At 43.4% G+C, this 16,639-nt stretch overlaps 5 protein-coding genes across 5 annotated transcripts; 3 read left to right on the top strand and 2 right to left on the bottom strand.

Moving 5' to 3' along the window:
• Positions 1–1,534: 1,534 nt before the first annotated feature.
• Positions 1,535–4,842, top strand: PADG_03907 (uncharacterized protein; the record flags this gene model as incomplete). The annotated part of the gene is made up of 3 exons (XM_010760930.1): positions 1,535–4,277; positions 4,369–4,662; positions 4,751–4,842. 3 exons carry the CDS (start codon positions 1,535–1,537, stop codon positions 4,840–4,842), a joined length of 3,129 nt encoding a protein of 1,042 aa, XP_010759232.1.
• Positions 4,843–6,276: 1,434 nt separating this feature from the next.
• Positions 6,277–6,945, bottom strand: PADG_03908 (uncharacterized protein; the record flags this gene model as incomplete). Its single annotated transcript, XM_010760931.1, has 2 exons — positions 6,277–6,486; positions 6,541–6,945. The coding sequence occupies 2 exons, from the start codon at positions 6,943–6,945 to the stop codon at positions 6,277–6,279; spliced, it is 615 nt and encodes a 204-aa protein (XP_010759233.1).
• Positions 6,946–8,186: 1,241 nt separating this feature from the next.
• PADG_03909 (uncharacterized protein) lies at positions 8,187–8,850 on the top strand (the record flags this gene model as incomplete). Its single annotated transcript, XM_010761343.1, has 3 exons — positions 8,187–8,267; positions 8,395–8,524; positions 8,654–8,850. 3 exons carry the CDS (start codon positions 8,187–8,189, stop codon positions 8,848–8,850), a joined length of 408 nt encoding a protein of 135 aa, XP_010759645.1.
• Positions 8,851–10,991: 2,141 nt separating this feature from the next.
• PADG_11680 (uncharacterized protein) lies at positions 10,992–14,419 on the bottom strand (the record flags this gene model as incomplete). Its single annotated transcript, XM_010761608.1, has 12 exons — positions 10,992–11,151; positions 11,248–11,304; positions 11,336–11,583; positions 11,638–11,775; positions 11,801–11,909; positions 11,961–12,161; positions 12,294–12,404; positions 12,503–12,546; positions 12,618–12,669; positions 12,777–12,964; positions 13,708–14,130; positions 14,282–14,419. The coding sequence occupies 12 exons, from the start codon at positions 14,417–14,419 to the stop codon at positions 10,992–10,994; spliced, it is 1,869 nt and encodes a 622-aa protein (XP_010759910.1).
• Positions 14,420–14,872: 453 nt separating this feature from the next.
• Positions 14,873–16,436, top strand: PADG_03912 (uncharacterized protein; the record flags this gene model as incomplete). The annotated part of the gene is made up of 5 exons (XM_010761344.1): positions 14,873–15,475; positions 15,543–15,588; positions 15,648–16,033; positions 16,098–16,206; positions 16,285–16,436. The coding sequence occupies 5 exons, from the start codon at positions 14,873–14,875 to the stop codon at positions 16,434–16,436; spliced, it is 1,296 nt and encodes a 431-aa protein (XP_010759646.1).
• Between the last annotated feature and the right edge of the window lie 203 nt (positions 16,437–16,639).

Below are 16,639 nucleotides of genomic sequence, written 5' to 3' on the forward strand. Positions count from 1 at the left end.
TCACCAGCGCCCAACTAATTACACCCTTAATTGGCTGCACGATTTATCCCGGAACGGCGTGTGGCATACGGCTCAGGCGGGGAAAGCGGGATTTGTCCCCCGTACGGGGTGTTCAGTTAAATACATTCATCCGTCCATTGCTGAGCTGCCAGAAATGGGCATATTACGATCGATCATTGGAGCTGGTTTATATGACTTACATGTACCTAGCTGGCGCCGTGGCAGTGTGGATTTTGCGGGAGTACGGAATGGCCACGGTAGGTGGGTTCTATGTCGGTGGGTTTCACATGTGTGGGCTGGTGAATGGGGTCCAAGAATGGTTTCTTTACGATGATGGTGGTTGTCGACGGCTATGGTTTCCATCAAAATTTTGGAAGAAGTTTCATGATTTTGGATATTCGATGATGGTGTCAAAGATGTAACGACAGGACTCTTTAGCAGGTGATTTACTCGACGATGTTGACTAACAATCGCCTTATCCTGGTATGCTCACTTGCTTGCAAGATACTGTAAGTGATTATTTTATGCGCTGAGGCCCTTCACAGGTTCAACGCAATGGGGACTTGGATATCTGCTATACTCTCATTCCCACGATAGCGACATCATCACTCACTACTAATATATGGCGTAACAACTAGGCTGTATAGAGTTCGCGTCAACACCTTTTACAGAGTAATGGTACATACGATGACATCTCGGAGTCTCTCCGCAGGATGCAAAATATTGGTTGATGACGAGAGATATTGTATGCAGGTTCAAGGGAATATCAGGCAGTTGGTCCATGTCGGGGTCCGCCTCACTGTTTTTATTTTGTTTCCAAAAGAGAATAGAAAGAGAAAGAGAAAAAAAAAAAAAAAAAAAATAGAGCGAGAGATTCAACTTGATCTTGAAAAAGTATCCAGCGCGGAGCAAAATGCTAGGAACGTTAAGTTTGCCAATGGCATCTTGGGCTTGCTAGCCGTGTAAAACCGTAGCAGATGAACTCTGGCACATCTCTCAAAAGCGATGTTGCTGCACAACGTAGGAGCAGCCATACATCTAGGTTTAATTGCTAAATTCCCTTTCATGGAATCGCATGGGGTAAAGTGCCCGATGCATCATGTCCATCGGTTTTCTGTCCAAAAGTCGAAGAGGCAGAGCCATGACACGACTTTCGTACGGTTGCCCCGGGCAACCGTACAAAACCCGTTGTGGTAAATAAACAATGGTGTCATCATCGCCCTAAAGACATTGAGGATCGTGACGACATCAGCAGAGAGTTTCACTACCTTGGAGCTTTGAGCTCAGAGAAACATTCGTTATGAAGAAATCAACATATATAAAGCATCGTGTTTCATATCTATTCAGTACACTCCCTCATAGCCTCTCAAAAGTTGCTCGTTGTCCCTAATCACTACCCTAAAACTTTCATATGGTGAAGTTTGGCTTGATAAGGTAAAGCACAATTGGCAACCATTTAGCCTCAATCCGTTGCTAAAGGCACCTAGACCCCTAGTACTCAAATTTTGATATCACCGTTTTGGCCCCCTACACAATGTCGAGAGGATACAGTGAAGCTGCGACTCCGTGTCCCGCTGGATGGAGAAGAGGCAGCAAATCGCCGTTCTCCGGTAGCGGCAAGAATCTTAGCGATTTCGACAAGGAATTTGGACTTTCCGATGGTGACACCGCTGCAATCGATTTTACGAAGGACTTTCATGCTCCTTTAACGAGAGTTAAGCCAAGGAAGGCGGGGAAAGCAAAAGCATTTGATATTCACGCGGATGAGCTGGGGAGTTTGGGGCCTGCGTTGGAAAAGAGAGTGGAATCAAGTCGGTATCCAAGGGTCAGGCCTGCGGCCAAAGGCTCTTCAATGTTATCGCAGCCAGCACAGAGATTCCAGCGACCCCGAGTGAGCTTCTCCGTCGCAGCATCTCCTAAAGTCGACGAATTTACACCTCCACAAAATCCCCCTCAGTCGCACAATTCAGCCGTTATAAATGAACGCAGCGAAATGGCAAAAGAGCAGCGGCTGCCAGTCGCTGCTGACCCTCTGAAAAAGTTAACAAGGCGAAGGACGATTTACATTCCTTCTGAAGACACAACTGTTCCCTCCGTCTTTATGGGTATCTTCAGTCCTGTCAAATCTTTAAAGGTCCACGAAGGAAATAAAAACGCCATTAAAGATTCCGAAATAGGAAGCTTGGAATCCAGAATTGCTCGAAAGCAGCCGGCAAGAGAGTCATTCGCAATCGCCCCCCGGCGGGCACCCCTTCAACCGTCACGGAAGCCTCCACAGGAACCAAGCATAAAACATGATATCCCAGGTCAGAATGGTGGGAAGGAGAATATACCTCCAGGAGGATTGATTGTCTATGATATCAAATCTGGGAAATCTGAAGGAGCATATTTTCCTATTTTCGATGTTCCACTCGTTGAAAAACGGAAGAGTGTACCTGTCGCGGAACCAACAAAAAGAGCTTCATCTGCTGTTAATCCAGCAGCGAGAGCGAAGCTTGAAATCAAGGGAAATCCTCTATCCGCGAACAGGAAGGTACTTGGAAATAAAGCAAACGTGGTCCCAAACCCTAAATTGCGTCCCCGCGAGGAAAACGTCCTGGCTCCAAAGAGCACAGTATTTAAGACTCGCCAGACTCAAGGCCCAAAGGTATCATCCTCTCCTCCAATTCCTAAGCCACGGGTGACGAGAAGGCCGGCAGCGAAACTTCTGGTTCCCAACATACCTTCGTTAACAATTGAGGAGAAATACCCCCTCCTCAGCGAAGACATCTCCAATCCGGCAATGTATGAGGAAAATTGGCTTGCACATCAAGAGGTAGCTATCACTCAACTCGTGAATGGGCTCTTCGATTCCGCGCGAGGCACCTCAGGCCTATATGACAGTGATACCCTTAGACACGAGCTTTTGGAAATATACCAAGAAGCATCCTTCTCCTTGCTGTATAAACGTGTCCAGGCGTCTCTTCTCTATGGTGCACTAGGCATACCCAAGGACGTTTTGGCTCGCGGAAACTGTTTAAAAGAGGACATTGGACGGAAGCGCTCTTTTCTGAACCTTTGGATAGAAACATATGATCTCTTCGCGCTTCGAGCCGCGGCAGAAACTGTGATAGGGCGGAAAATACCTGTCCCAAATAGATCTGCCAGACCCAGTAATTCCGCGGCCTCTCCTCCACAAAGTGAGGAAAGACAATTTCGTCGTACATTAGAATCATTTTTGGAAACATTCATTCTACGAAATGAGGATTCCGGAACAGGTTTTGCTGGTCTGGATGGGGAGGACGTTGGCACACCTGGGTGGTCTTATCGCAGAACTCTCTTGCGCAGCATTATGATGGTAGTGCTCCTAGACAAAGCAAGCCAAATTTCAAAGACCACATTGCCTCGATGTTTGTTCAATCCATCGTCAAAATATAAGTCGTCAGCAGCGGTTCTTCAGGCACTGGGAACAATGCTTCTTCCAGCAGTTGGTGACATCACTCGGCCGCTGAATCACCTCGACTGCCAGGTGGACTACAAACAGAATCCTCTACAAGAATACGATTACCACATTAACAACCTTGCTATCGATCTTCGAGATGGCATTCTTCTTACCAGGCTTGTCGAACTACTTCTGTATCCTTCTGCGTCGACCCTGCTCTCTCAACAGGAGGGCTCTGATTCTGCCACTATAACAATGCCAACGGGAGAAATTCTATCCTTATTGCAAGGAGAGGAAGACTGGATACTCTCGCAACATCTAAAGATACCATGCATTAGTAGAGCAACGAAACTGTTCAACGTGCAAATAGCGTTAAGTGCTCTGCTAGGCGTTCAAGGCATTGGTGTCATTGTCAAAGACATCCGTGCAGAGGATATCGTTGACGGGTACCGCGAAAAAACCATAGCGCTGCTGTGGGGCCTTGTTGGGAAATGGGGTCTGTCTGTGTTGGTTGACTGGGACGATGTGAGAAAGGAAATCCGGCGATTGAAAAAGAAACTAGAAAGTCGGGATGATAGTCAAACTGAAGACGGTGTAGATGATGATGAAGAGACCGAGGAGGATTTCGATGCAGGATATGAGCGGCACTCATTCCTGCTCAAAAAATGGGCTTCTCATCTTGCCCATCTAAAGAGCATTCGACTTGATAACTTGACGACAAGTTTTGCCGACGGACGGATTTTCGAGAGCATTGTGGATGAATATGAGGGGTACATAGTTGGACACGAGAAAACGTTGAGTGGTTCGGGAAGTTTGGACTCGAGGCTGCGATATTTGGGTTGTAGCAGCCAATTCGGTAAGGATAGGTCTCATCCTGCTGAAACCCCCGTTCTGGCAAGTTCCCGAAGTAAAAGGACATGAGCTAACATCAGATTCAAAAACCACAGCCTCACTTGTAGCTCCAATGTCCTCATCACCATTGTCCGCAACATCACCTCATTTTTTCGATCGAGATTTCACTCTCGCAGCTCTCGCGTTTCTTTGCTGCAGGCTTCTGTCTGCCTCGAAAAAGGCACGAGCTGCGGTCATTATTCAGTCTGCCTGGAGGCGCATATACACACAACGACAACATCAGAAACACGTCCTCGCTAAAGGAATTGCAACGGAGTGTATGGCCGCTGTTCAAGAGCGGGAAAAGCTGAAATGGGCGAAAAGGGATTATTATTCGCTGGTGGAGAATCGTCAGGAATAGAAGCAGGAAGAGGTGTCTTGCAAAAGGGGCAGGAGGTTCTAGGAAACATCTAGCAAGAAAACAAACAAACCATAAAGTCCCTACAGATAAGGAGGTGTCTCGAAATGGGAGTGCCAGGGTCGCTTTTGCGGAGGATATTGATAGTGAGAATTGTCAACAGGGGCAGTAGGTGCGAGGTGACCTCCAGCCTGTCAGAGAGGACCTTTGGCTTGAGGACCTCTGATCCGCAGCGGGCGCTGCGGATTTTACTATTGTTACTCTCGTTTTACAAATTTTTTGGGCTTTATTCTTAATGACTGTGGGAAGTTACTTAGGCGTCATAGCATAGCCATGGATACGGTCCTTTAATATGAGATTAGGATTTTTCCTCGTTCCTTCTACACAGGATGCCACGCAACAACAAGATTAAAAAACATTACAGTGTGAAATAAATCCTAGTAACCAGCAGCTTTAAATTAAATGACCTTGCCATCACAATCTCGAAAACTAATTCGGGACTCCTCTCCTAGAAAATGTTTTTTGTACATTTGTTATTCCTCTACTCGTTACTCCTATACATCAGAGAAACGGTCAAGATGATTCTCATACTTCTAGAACTCATGTTTGACCTCAATTCTCTCTCCTTCAATTACTTCGATAAAACAAAGGCGCATTCCAGAAGTATGAATGTCTTTACTTGTCATTCTTATAAAACCAATCGGCTCATGAGCAAAACTCAACAGCGCTAGATTTGATGTTATCACTTTTATATAATGAGAAACTCATCTCAGTCAGAGTCGGCCTCTCAAAGATTGAAGCAGTTACTGAAAGAAAATCTTGACCAATTCTTTACAATAGATATAACTATTTATTATAGTATAATTTACTATTAACATAATTTCTTAGTACATGATGCATCAAATTACAACATTAAATTCATGTATTAATTTACCTAAAACATTTTTAATTAACATCAAAAACTAAAATTTTTATATAGAAATAGAGAATAGAATTTAGCTTACAATTTCGTTCTTATAAAATAGCAATACAATATAATTATAATGAGATAGCATCATGACATAGTGTCAATAGTAATATTTTATAGAGTTGATAATAGAAAAAGCTGAATGATTGAGCTTGACTAGTTAAAAGGCAGATAAGTTTTTTGTATGTAAGAAATATTTAGAAAATCAAAAGTATAAATTTCCTCTTTCACACTAGCCCTATTTAGGCCTAGCCCATACATCCACACTGGCTATATCTTCAACGCGTAGAGAACTTCTTATATATTATAGAATATAACAATTCAATTCGTTCTTACGCAGGTTTATTCGACGGATGGGCAGTGGCAGAACTTGTTGCTTGATAGTCTGCACTTTCAAATACGAGTTCCAATTTCGGTCAGTTGCTGCCAGGACCAACTATGGCAGTTTCACTAATAAGGTTTCCAGGCTAGATGAACAGGCAACACAACCATACCATGGTAATAACTACATAAGCGAATCTCAAAGTTCAAGTTTTTTAGTCACATCATCTCTAGACAATTAAACGCAGAGTTTTAAAACGTGGAATATCCAACCCATACATCACAGCCATCCACCGCCGTCGCTTCTTTCCAACCAGGTTAGATGGTTAATAAGTCGGTATAAGCGTGGATATAGCAAATGGTTTCAGTAACATATACACCACTCCCCACTGGAACAGTTATTGCTGTACTTTTATCCGGACGATTGGATATCACAAGGTCACTTGATATAGGGATGATGTGCACAGGTTCCCGATTGATAATAAACCTGGTGCGATCAACTATTTTAAAAATTCTGAATTTTGAGTGCTACCATGCCCATCAGTTTTCCTACTAGCTGTGAAGCAAACGAATAACACTCACTTTAGCCTTGACTGCGCGTAGTATAGTTTCAACTCTCGAATGATCTAGAGGTTCCATGCTCTCCTTCAGAGAAGTAGATAGCGTTTGCCATGACACGGTTTTATCCACATGCGTTTTTAGATAGTTCAGATCATCGTTGCAGCCCGGAGGCAAGGGACTGACGCTCAAGTCTTTCTTCGTCTCGGTCTCCATTTCACTTAGAAGACAGATATGGCGCGTTCTGATAATGAGGCGTAGAGAGGGTCTGTTATTCGTGTTTAAAGGGGTTGTTTGGCTGGATATGGTTCGTAACTGGCGCGCAGAAGCTGGGAAGAGCTTCGCAGAAAACAAGTTCTTGTCAGGCCTGCGAAAAAGCTTTGGAGGGGCATTTAAGCCCAACCCCACCATCATATGACATGGATCCATTCTTGATGACGGATATGGCGTTCGTCGATCCTCCCGTTAGGGAGGGGAGGGAGGCTAGTTCAGCTATATAGGGGGGGGGGTCCCTAGAATCACGTGGAGCAAGGGCGGAAGCGTCAACAACTGGTTCATCTAAACTTTAATCTGAATTAAATTTGATTCTATGAATTCTAATTCAGACATCAAAGATATCAAATCATGTTGCCTCTTTAACTGCCTCACTCAAGAAAATATATTCAGCTTCATTGAAGCTTCTTTGAAATTTCTAAATCAAGTTAAATGTTTTAATATGAGAGATCATTTGCCATACTACTGTCATCGTCTTTTCACTACTATGTTTAGGGTAAATATCTGCAATCTTAGAAGAGTAAAAATCTTAATTGAAATATCCATACTTTTTATTAAGCTTTTACGCAGGAGTTTCATCTTAGTATAGTCTAATTCAATACTCGTAAGATTCAACTTTGTATGCTGTTAGTGCAACGGGCGTGCTACCGAATATGGCCCTAACGCTTCCTTATAGAACAAAACGACAAAGTTGTTAGAAGGAGAAAGGGAAAGGAGAATGAAAGCTCCGAAGAAGGTTTGGGCGAAGAGTTTTATGCAGGTCAGGGCGGAAGAAAACTAATCCGGGTGCAAATGAAAGGAAGAAGAATAATCCGGGCGTAGCCCTGTTTTGGTTGCGGAGAGATTCTTCACTAAGGTCATAATAGTCTTGTTCAAGTGAAAATCAAACAAGTCCCATTTAGGAAATTATTGAATAGAGTTATATATCACGTGGGTGCTAAAGTGGCTTAGAATGTGGTGAAATACGTAATTAACAAGTTAAAAAGTGTTACAAGCCATAAGGAGTAAAACATGGTTTAATAATACTGAAAGTTATCGGTATAAATAGGTAACTAGTGAACCCCAGATCAGGAAGATACATCATAGCCACGGGCTGCACATCTATTGAATAATACTTCTAATACTAGTTTAATACTAATGCTAATACTCCATGCTAAAAACAATAAATAATGGTGGCTCCCCAGACCTTTTTCAGTTGTGCAAAAGCCCTCGATTCAAATTGTGACGAAACAAAAATCTCAAATATCAGCCAGGCCATCGCCTATTTACGATTCTATCTCAAGAGCTGACAATTCGCTGTTCCTGCTATTCCATTCTCCCTTTCCTCATCGTCCAACTCTATCTATCTTTCTCTCTCACCAACATTTCTCCATCTTTCCCAATCCCAATTCTACACAATGCGTCTCTCCATGGCTGTCCTCCCCTCCGTTCTCGGCCTCGTCGCCGCTCAGGGCATGAATGGGCTTCCTGAGTGCGCCGTATGTCTCCTTAATACCACCTATATTATACAATTATATCTAATTTACCACTACCCCAACCCATCCGTAGCACAACAATGATACTATAAGGCCAAACAAATACTGAACTAATGAAATATCCCACTAGAGAAAATGCGCGCAAGACAGCATTCCCCCGATGTGCGGCCTGAATATCCAGTGTATCTGCTCCTCTAATGGCTCCCTCATGACCATGAGCTGCTGCGTCATGGATCACTGCTCAATGGAAGATCAAAACAGTATGTTGCATCTATCTATACCATTTTATCTATCCAAGTCCCATAGATACACTCCAATACCTGCAAACCTACAAACCCACATACACAACCCATATCTGACAAACACAATCCTAAACCCATCCCCAACAGAAACAATCATGTTCGCAAAAAGCCTCTGCGCCTCCGCCGGCGTAAACAGCATGCCAGACTCAGTCGTTTGCAATACCACGCAGTCGTCTGCTACCCCTACTCCTAGCCCCACTCAGGGGCCGTCGCAGAACGCGGCAGCGAAGATTGGAGTTGGCGCGGGACTGGTACTGGTAATGGCGGTTTTGGGGATGTTTTAGGTGTGGTTCGGGGGCTTCGGGGGGTTCGCGGGGTTTGGGGGGTTTGGGGAGGGGTTGAGGGTTTGATGGTTTGAGTGAGTGAGCGAGAGGGGGTGGGAGGTGTATGTTATTCTTGATTAAATTTCTTTCTTGTTCCCTTTTTATGTCTTCGTTTTATATACCATTGTGCCATGCTATGCGATGTGCTGGTGTTGGTTGGAAAAAGGGAGCGGAAGTAGGATAGTTCTTGTTTCGTAATTCATATGAGAGCATCCGTTGAAGCTCTGTGTCTTATTTTGTTCAACGAATGTTATGGATGATGGAAACACATTTCTTTTCTTTTCCTTTTTTTTTTTTTTTTTTTTTTTTTTTTTTTTTTTGGTGTTGTTGTTCTCCGTCTATTTGCATGTTCAATGGTCTTTTCAATCAAAATGTTGTATTTAATATGTATGTGCACACCTACATTCATACAATAGGATCTGGGTCTCCTGTGTGCTACGTGTTCAAGGCAAATTTCTAATTCCAACACTGTAATGAGTCTAATATTTGTGCATGTATGTATGAACGTACTTCATGCTAATTAATCGTAATAGTTCTTGGAAAAATATTTACATATTGATTTATTCCGTAGACCTTGTCAGAGACATGTATGGGCTTGACTGCCCTCAATCGCTGATCCCTTCTCGATTCCATGCTCGAACCACTTCATCTCCCACTTCGCAAGTCCCCTAACCCTTAATCTCCAAAAATAGATCCTACCTCCTGAACCCCTATTCCTAACATACCCTATTGCACCGCCACAGTCGTGCTGTGGAACGAATGTCCCACTGCACGTAACTACCAAGAAAGCCACAGGATCAAGGAACTTTGAGCAACCAAGCTCCAACACTACCCTTAGGGAGTCCCGAAATGCTCATCAGCCAGTGGTTTGTTTCAGCCTGCATTGCGTAGCGTCGTATAAGGTTACCTCGCACTTTTGCGATTTGTTCCATTCGCAGCCCCGAATGACGTTGCACGGTCCGGGTGAAGGGAAAGCTGGCAAGGACAATCTTTTTTTATTATATTTTATTATTATTATTATTATTATTATTATTATTATTATTATTATTATTATTATTATTATTATTATTATTATTATTATTATTATTATTATTATTATTATTATTATTATTATTATTATTATTATTATTATTATTATTATTATTATTATTATTATTATTATTATTATTATTATTATTATTATTATTATTATTATTATTATTATTATTATTATTATTATTATTATTATTATTATTATTATTATTATTATTATTATTATTATTATTATTATTATTATTATTATTATTATTATTATTATTATTATTATTATTATTATTATTATTATTATTATTATTATTATTATTATTATTATTATTATTATTATTATTATTATTATTATTATTATTATTATTTTATTTATTTATTTATATTTTTAATTTTCCTAGAGTAGCTGTATTGGGACGAGGAACGGAACCAAGGACGTGTGAGTTGTTTTGATCGTGTCTATGAATACTTAGGGACCTTGGAGTTTATGGTAGAACTCGGAACTTTGCTTTCTCTGGATCCTGGTGGCTAACTACGGGTGCGTGTCTTACAATAGTTGGAGCGTGTTGCTTTGCCATCAAGTTCAATCGTTGTATGGGCGTAGTTATATAAATCGAAGCCATCAAGTTCAACGATCTATCTTCCACTCTCAGGCAAATATGAACCACAAATAAAGACCGATGAATGATAGAGAATAGAACTTTTTAATCACGGCTGCACCTATGATATCTCTTAAGCTTTCCTGGATTGTGGAACCAATGTCATCCAGTTATGATATATCTATCAACCTAATAATAACGCCCTTCTGCTGCTCAGAAAGATCAAAACCAGCGTCAATGGCTTTATTATCGTTCGTGAAAAGCCCAAGCTCAAAATATACAGGCTGATTTAGAAATGAAGCTTAAGCTTATTGCGATATTTATAACAAATCCATATAAATTCAATAGTTAGTCGTAATAAGATAATCACTGCCATCTTTGCTACGGTCCGACGGATGGAATCGTGCTGTATTATCTGACACCCCCCGCGAGTGAGAACCGGAGATCCTTTTTTCTGATAACAAAAGCGTACAAGTTTTATCACCTCGGGCGTTTCTGGTCATCAATTCTAGCATGTATTATCAACTGATGCAGCGAGCCGTCTAGCAGGTCAATCTCGGGCCGAACTGGAAATTCGCAGCTTTCATATTCTTTCCACATCTGCTTTGTCCTCGGAGAATCTGGATCTTTGTACGGTTTGCTAGAGAAGATCTAGGTTAGCGAGAACCATTGGCAGCAGACGCTGGATTAGATATATTCCGTACTAGAATTTATTGAACACGGTATTGGAGCTCACGCGCAGATGATGACGGCTGGCCGAGCGAGATCCGCAATGATCTGCTTGACCGGTGCGCTAGTTAACGAAAGGGGAGAACACTATACACATGTCATCGAGTTCTGCAAAGCCCCCAGCCCCATGATCCCCTACAACTTCAAATCCAATCTGCCGTAACACATCCTTCTTCTCAGTCGAGTAAAGCGGGTCTTGAGCAAGCAGCCTTACCCTTACGTCCCCCGTTTCGGCATGAGAACGTGTTACGTCGGCCACCGTTAACGCAATCGCATGATGTATCAAGGACGCTTCTATCACGCTTGTTTCCGGTTCTTGTTCAGCCGTTGACTTGGAGCTGTTCTGCGCCCTCCACCAATCAGGCGGCTTGCAGTTTCAAGTCGCCTAACCCAGAACACACATGATCTTAATCATCTTCTTCGCATTCCCATTCCCGCATAGGAGATTGCGAATCTGTGACGTGAAGGCCTCGCAGGTCGCGCTGTCGTTCCATTGGTTTCGAGACTTTTCAAACAACGATCGCCCGTTCTCCATCTGTCCCTCGTAGTTGGGTAGTTACCGTCTCATTGTTCCACTCTACGAGGTAGGTGCAGGAGTACATCTCGGGTGGACCATCAGGTGTGGTTTGGACGAGATGCCAGAACTCTTGAAATTTAACATATGGCCTCCTGAAAGGTGATGATGATGTTGCATGTTAATGGGACGACTGTAGGCCCTACCAGATTGGCTTCTGCACCCCAAACATCGGATTCCTTATGTGAATGGCACTACCGTCGATACGGCGGACAGTAAACTTCTCCTTGGTACGGGAGTGTGCAAGCTGTTGTTCGATATCTGCAAGATCCTCTTTTCTCCATAGCTTGACTCCCGAGTCATGTAAGTCTGCGGCGCACTGGCTGTTTATTATCCAATGAGAGCGTCTGCAGTCAAGCAGTTAATGGTTCTAGGATCTGGTTTTGTTCATCCTGTGTTGAATGTGACATATTGAGGATATCGTAAATGTTAATTGCAACATATTATTTAACAATACAGGTGTTAGCAACAGCGGAGACAATTCATTCTGGCGTTTTAAAGTCAGTCGGGCGTCGTTATAAACAGTGTCCGGCGCTAACTGGCCTGAACCTAGGGAGGAATGCAGGTAGCATTTTGGGGAATTCATATCCCTAGAGACTTTAAGGGGTAGTTAACTTAGTCAAATCAAATTTTGTGATTATTATGCGTTGGCGGTACAGGGGACATCTAGGAGATGTAACTAACATACATATTTTGAATGTTTGTTGTCATGTTGCCTTGAGATGCGCCGCCCTCACAGGATTTAGTATTTCGCCATCGGGTGGAGTTACCCCACTCTAAGCGCTCCCATCATAAATACATACCATGGAGACATACCCACTAGATAACAAGGATCCTTCTGAGTCCTGTGATTGGCTGATGTCAGGTTATAAGCTTAGAGGTTAGTTAGTGGCTATTGCGGAGATCGACCTCGGGAATGCCGTCCCGTCTCCAAAATCGGTGGATCAATCTATGGTTCATACGGATGAACGCTCGAACTGTAGTATGCATCTTGCGTATAAGGAAATAGAGAATGCGGCGTCGGGGAGGCAACTGCACTGACATATGCCTGGGAATTCCGTGGTAAGTTGAGGTAATTCCAGAGAGCAGTCTTCGTCTTCCCTGTTGGTTTGATCACGGAGACGGTCTGGTCTGGTGAGGGGAGGTCGTGCTGGTCCTTGTGATGGCCTAGATTGGAATTCTCTGCTAAGAGCCAAGTTGTTCTACTACTGTGGGCGCTAGTTTACAACGTGGGCCTCTCCATTCTTTGTCCCGAGCATCGTCCCTCTTGGTCTTTGGATATGGAAAAGAAGAGAAGCGAAGCCAATAAAGATAAAAATACAACCGAAGGAAGGCTAAAGAGGGTATGTAAGAATATGGGATATGAACAAAGGGCGAACGACAATATGGTTATGGAAAGCTCAGAGCGACGCCTAAACAATAAATCAAAGAAAATCTATTCCACTCTTCATCTTGCTAGACGGATTGTTTCTTGCCCTCCTTTAACCTATTGTATAACGAAAATCAAAAGGTAAAAAAGATTTCCGGAAAAAAAGAATCATTAAGTCTTTTGTTTAAGACTTATTTGTGTACTGTACCTAAGCTCTAGCTTCAAGGTGAGTGAATGATATGGTATAGGAGAAAGTTCCGCGCTGCAAGCTAGAAAATTCCATCACTTCACTTCTTCAGCCAAATTGCGAACATTATGATATGAAGATGAATTTATCACCAGCGCATGGATACCATGTATTATCGTGAAGCCCTCGATAGTAGGGGTGGAGCAAATAGTGAAGAGTCTGTCCGTCGACGTTCGTCTTTGAGTGAGAGAAGTGTCTGGAGTGGAGCAAAGAAATTCAGCAAAGTTAGTTAGATGGAAATATTGGCAATCCAGAGCAGCGCATATCTATCACCCACCGAAGCGGAGAACATCATTTCCACAACTGCATATCCCAGCACCACTTTATTTTTCAGATGGTTGACTTTTGCATCCAACGCCGCAGCATCTTGCATTCCTGCAGAGGTAGCCGGCATCCAGACCTCGGGGGCAGAAGCGTAGATTCGTATTGATATGATAGAAAAGACAAGGCATCTGGTTATGGCGAGGAGGATGCATATGTGCGTAAAGAGGGAGGTGAAGACCCGGATCATCTTATTAGCCGCTGCGGACATGGTGGGGGAATTTCCATTGGAATCGAAGAGACGGCTTATTATCAAAATCATTTGATTTATTAAGGGGAGTTTGATGGCTAGGACTAGGTCGAAGAGGGCGAATGTTAATAGGATAACACCGCAGTAGGCGAGCGGAGAGTGCGGGCGTGTGAATGTCGGTGTCGCATCCTGAGGCATCCGGAGATGTAAGCGGAGAGGATCGGAGAACGAGTGTGAAACTTTATTTGAGGCGGAATGAAGTGAAAGGGATCGGTGAATGTGATCATGTCGGGTTGAGGGTTACGGAAACTGAAACTGAAACAAATAGTTAGGAACTTACGATCCGGATAACATTGTTGACGTTGTATTCCAGGTCCCAGTCTGAAATAATTTCCTGGCAGTTGGTGAGGTAAACAGCCAGGGCAAACTGGAAGAGAGCATGCAGCTTGATGTAGCTTTTCGACGACAACCGGCCCATGATGAGCCCGTAGCCCTTTGGAAGAGATAAATTCCCGCAGTATCTTTAAGTACCTGGGGGAAGCTGAAGCACCATGTCGCTCACTCCGTGTTGTGTTTGGGATATCGTCTTCGAATTTGAATGCCGCAGATTTGATTCTTTGAGATAAGGGGACTTGCTGACTGATTGGTGCTGACTAATGAGTTATGTCATGTCCGATGGTTCCCTAACTCAACTAGTTGACTAGTTAGTTTAACCAACAAACATTTTCCTTTTCTGTTACTTGAAATCTGATGGCATATGTTCCATATTGCTGTTTATGATTTATGTTTCGAAATAGGATATCTCGTGGCATAGACGATATCCAATGCTTTGCTGATAGAGTTGTTGTGATTTTATTCACCATCTTTTCGTACCAAGGCGTTTAGATCTGCCATTTCTTTGTCGAGGCCGTTTAACCCCTCCATCACAGCCATGACAAACCCCGCTGAATCCGCTGTGCTACGGAAGGATCGCCAAGTCAAATACTTTATTCGCTGCCTCAAAACTTTTCTCCCACATCAGTATACCTCCAATGACTCAAGTCGAATGACCTTGGCTTTTTTCACGATTGCTGGGCTTGATCTCCTTGGCTCCTTGGATGACAACCTCCAGCCATCAGAGCGCAAAGGCTATATCGATTGGATCTACCATTGCCAGGTTCCGTCTGGTGGCTTTCGGGGATTTCCAGGGACGATATTTGGAGATTCGAAGAGGAACCCTTCCAATGAATGCTGGGACCCAGCAAATGTGCCTGCCACGTTCTTTGCGCTCATGACTCTAATTTTATTGGGTGATGACCTGCGTCGTGTCAAACGGAGAGAATGTCTACAGTGGCTATGCAGTATGCAGCGCGAAGACGGGAGTTTTGGAGAAGTATTAGCAACCGAAGGAAAATTTGAAGGAAGCAGTGATTTGAGATTTTGCTGCTGTGCAGCTGGTATACGCTATATACTACGGGGACAAGATGCGGATTATCTTAGAGATATTGAAGATATCGATGTAAACAGTCTGATCTCTCATATTGAGGCCTGTCAGGTAAGTAACAGTGAGTATCACACAAGAATGTATAAAACGGAATAGCTAACAGAAATGGAAATAAAAGTCATTTGATGGGGGGTTTTCAGTGTCACCGTTGAACGAATCGCATGGTACGCATGTTTACGCTCTACCAGTATGATAATCAGCCTCCCAGCTTACATTGTAGTAGCTGGCTTAACGTACTGTGCCCTTGCGTCGCTGTCATTTCTCGGATGCACACCTCCTTCTGCCCCCCATGCAGTCCCCGTTGTTGTCCCCGGAACGGCAAACTTCGAGAATTTAATTCGCTGGCTGGCCTGGCGACAGACAACGGAATTCGAAGAGACTGACGAAAGCGATAATGAAGATGAGAGGGGGAGAGAGCGAGAGAGACTCAACTTCGACGAGTTGAAAGAATCCGATTGTCGATCGATTGATGAGAAAATATCCTCCCTACCTGTTCTATCCACGGCGGCGGAGCGGCCAGAGGAAGATCTCCTCTGGGCTGGATTTAATGGTAGATCAAACAAACTTGTCGATACATGTTACTCCTTCTGGGTAACAGGTACACTAAGTGTAAATACCCACCCCGCTCTTATGAAGAAACAATGTTCACAAGAGACTGATCTCTGTTCTTTAGATATTGGATCGTCTCAACGTAGTAAATGTAGACACAAACCGTCGCTATCTGCTTGAGAAAACGCAGCACCTAATAGGTGGCTTTGCAAAATGTGCCGGTGACCCACCAGGTGGGTTCCTTACTCCTTACCCCAAAGATTTTGGCCTTTTCAGTTGGTCGTGAAGTTTAATGATTGACGCCTGTATAGATCTCCTCCACTCATACCTTGGGTTGGCGAGTTTTGGCCTCTTTGGTGAAGCCGGCATTGCCACTGTTGATCCAACGTTCTGTACTAGCAAACGAGCGCGCCACCATCTGGAGTCTCTGCCCTGGTGGACAGGTTCTAAACCACAATCATAGGAAATGGGGAAAGGCACTTTGTTGTCAAGTTGCTAGAACTTTGTTTTCAGGTCGTTAACTGCACGCATTTACGTGCTAGAATTATCGTTACTTCAGGACAGCGTTTTAGGGTTGGGGCTGGAAATATTGCCCCTCGACCAGATGGGGGAAGCAAGGACCCGAATCTTGACTCTTCATATAAAAGACGATACCCATGATGGCTA

This window comes from Paracoccidioides brasiliensis (assembly GCF_000150735.1).
Source record: "Paracoccidioides brasiliensis Pb18 unplaced genomic scaffold supercont2.4, whole genome shotgun sequence".
Taxonomy (NCBI): domain Eukaryota; kingdom Fungi; phylum Ascomycota; class Eurotiomycetes; order Onygenales; family Ajellomycetaceae; genus Paracoccidioides; species Paracoccidioides brasiliensis.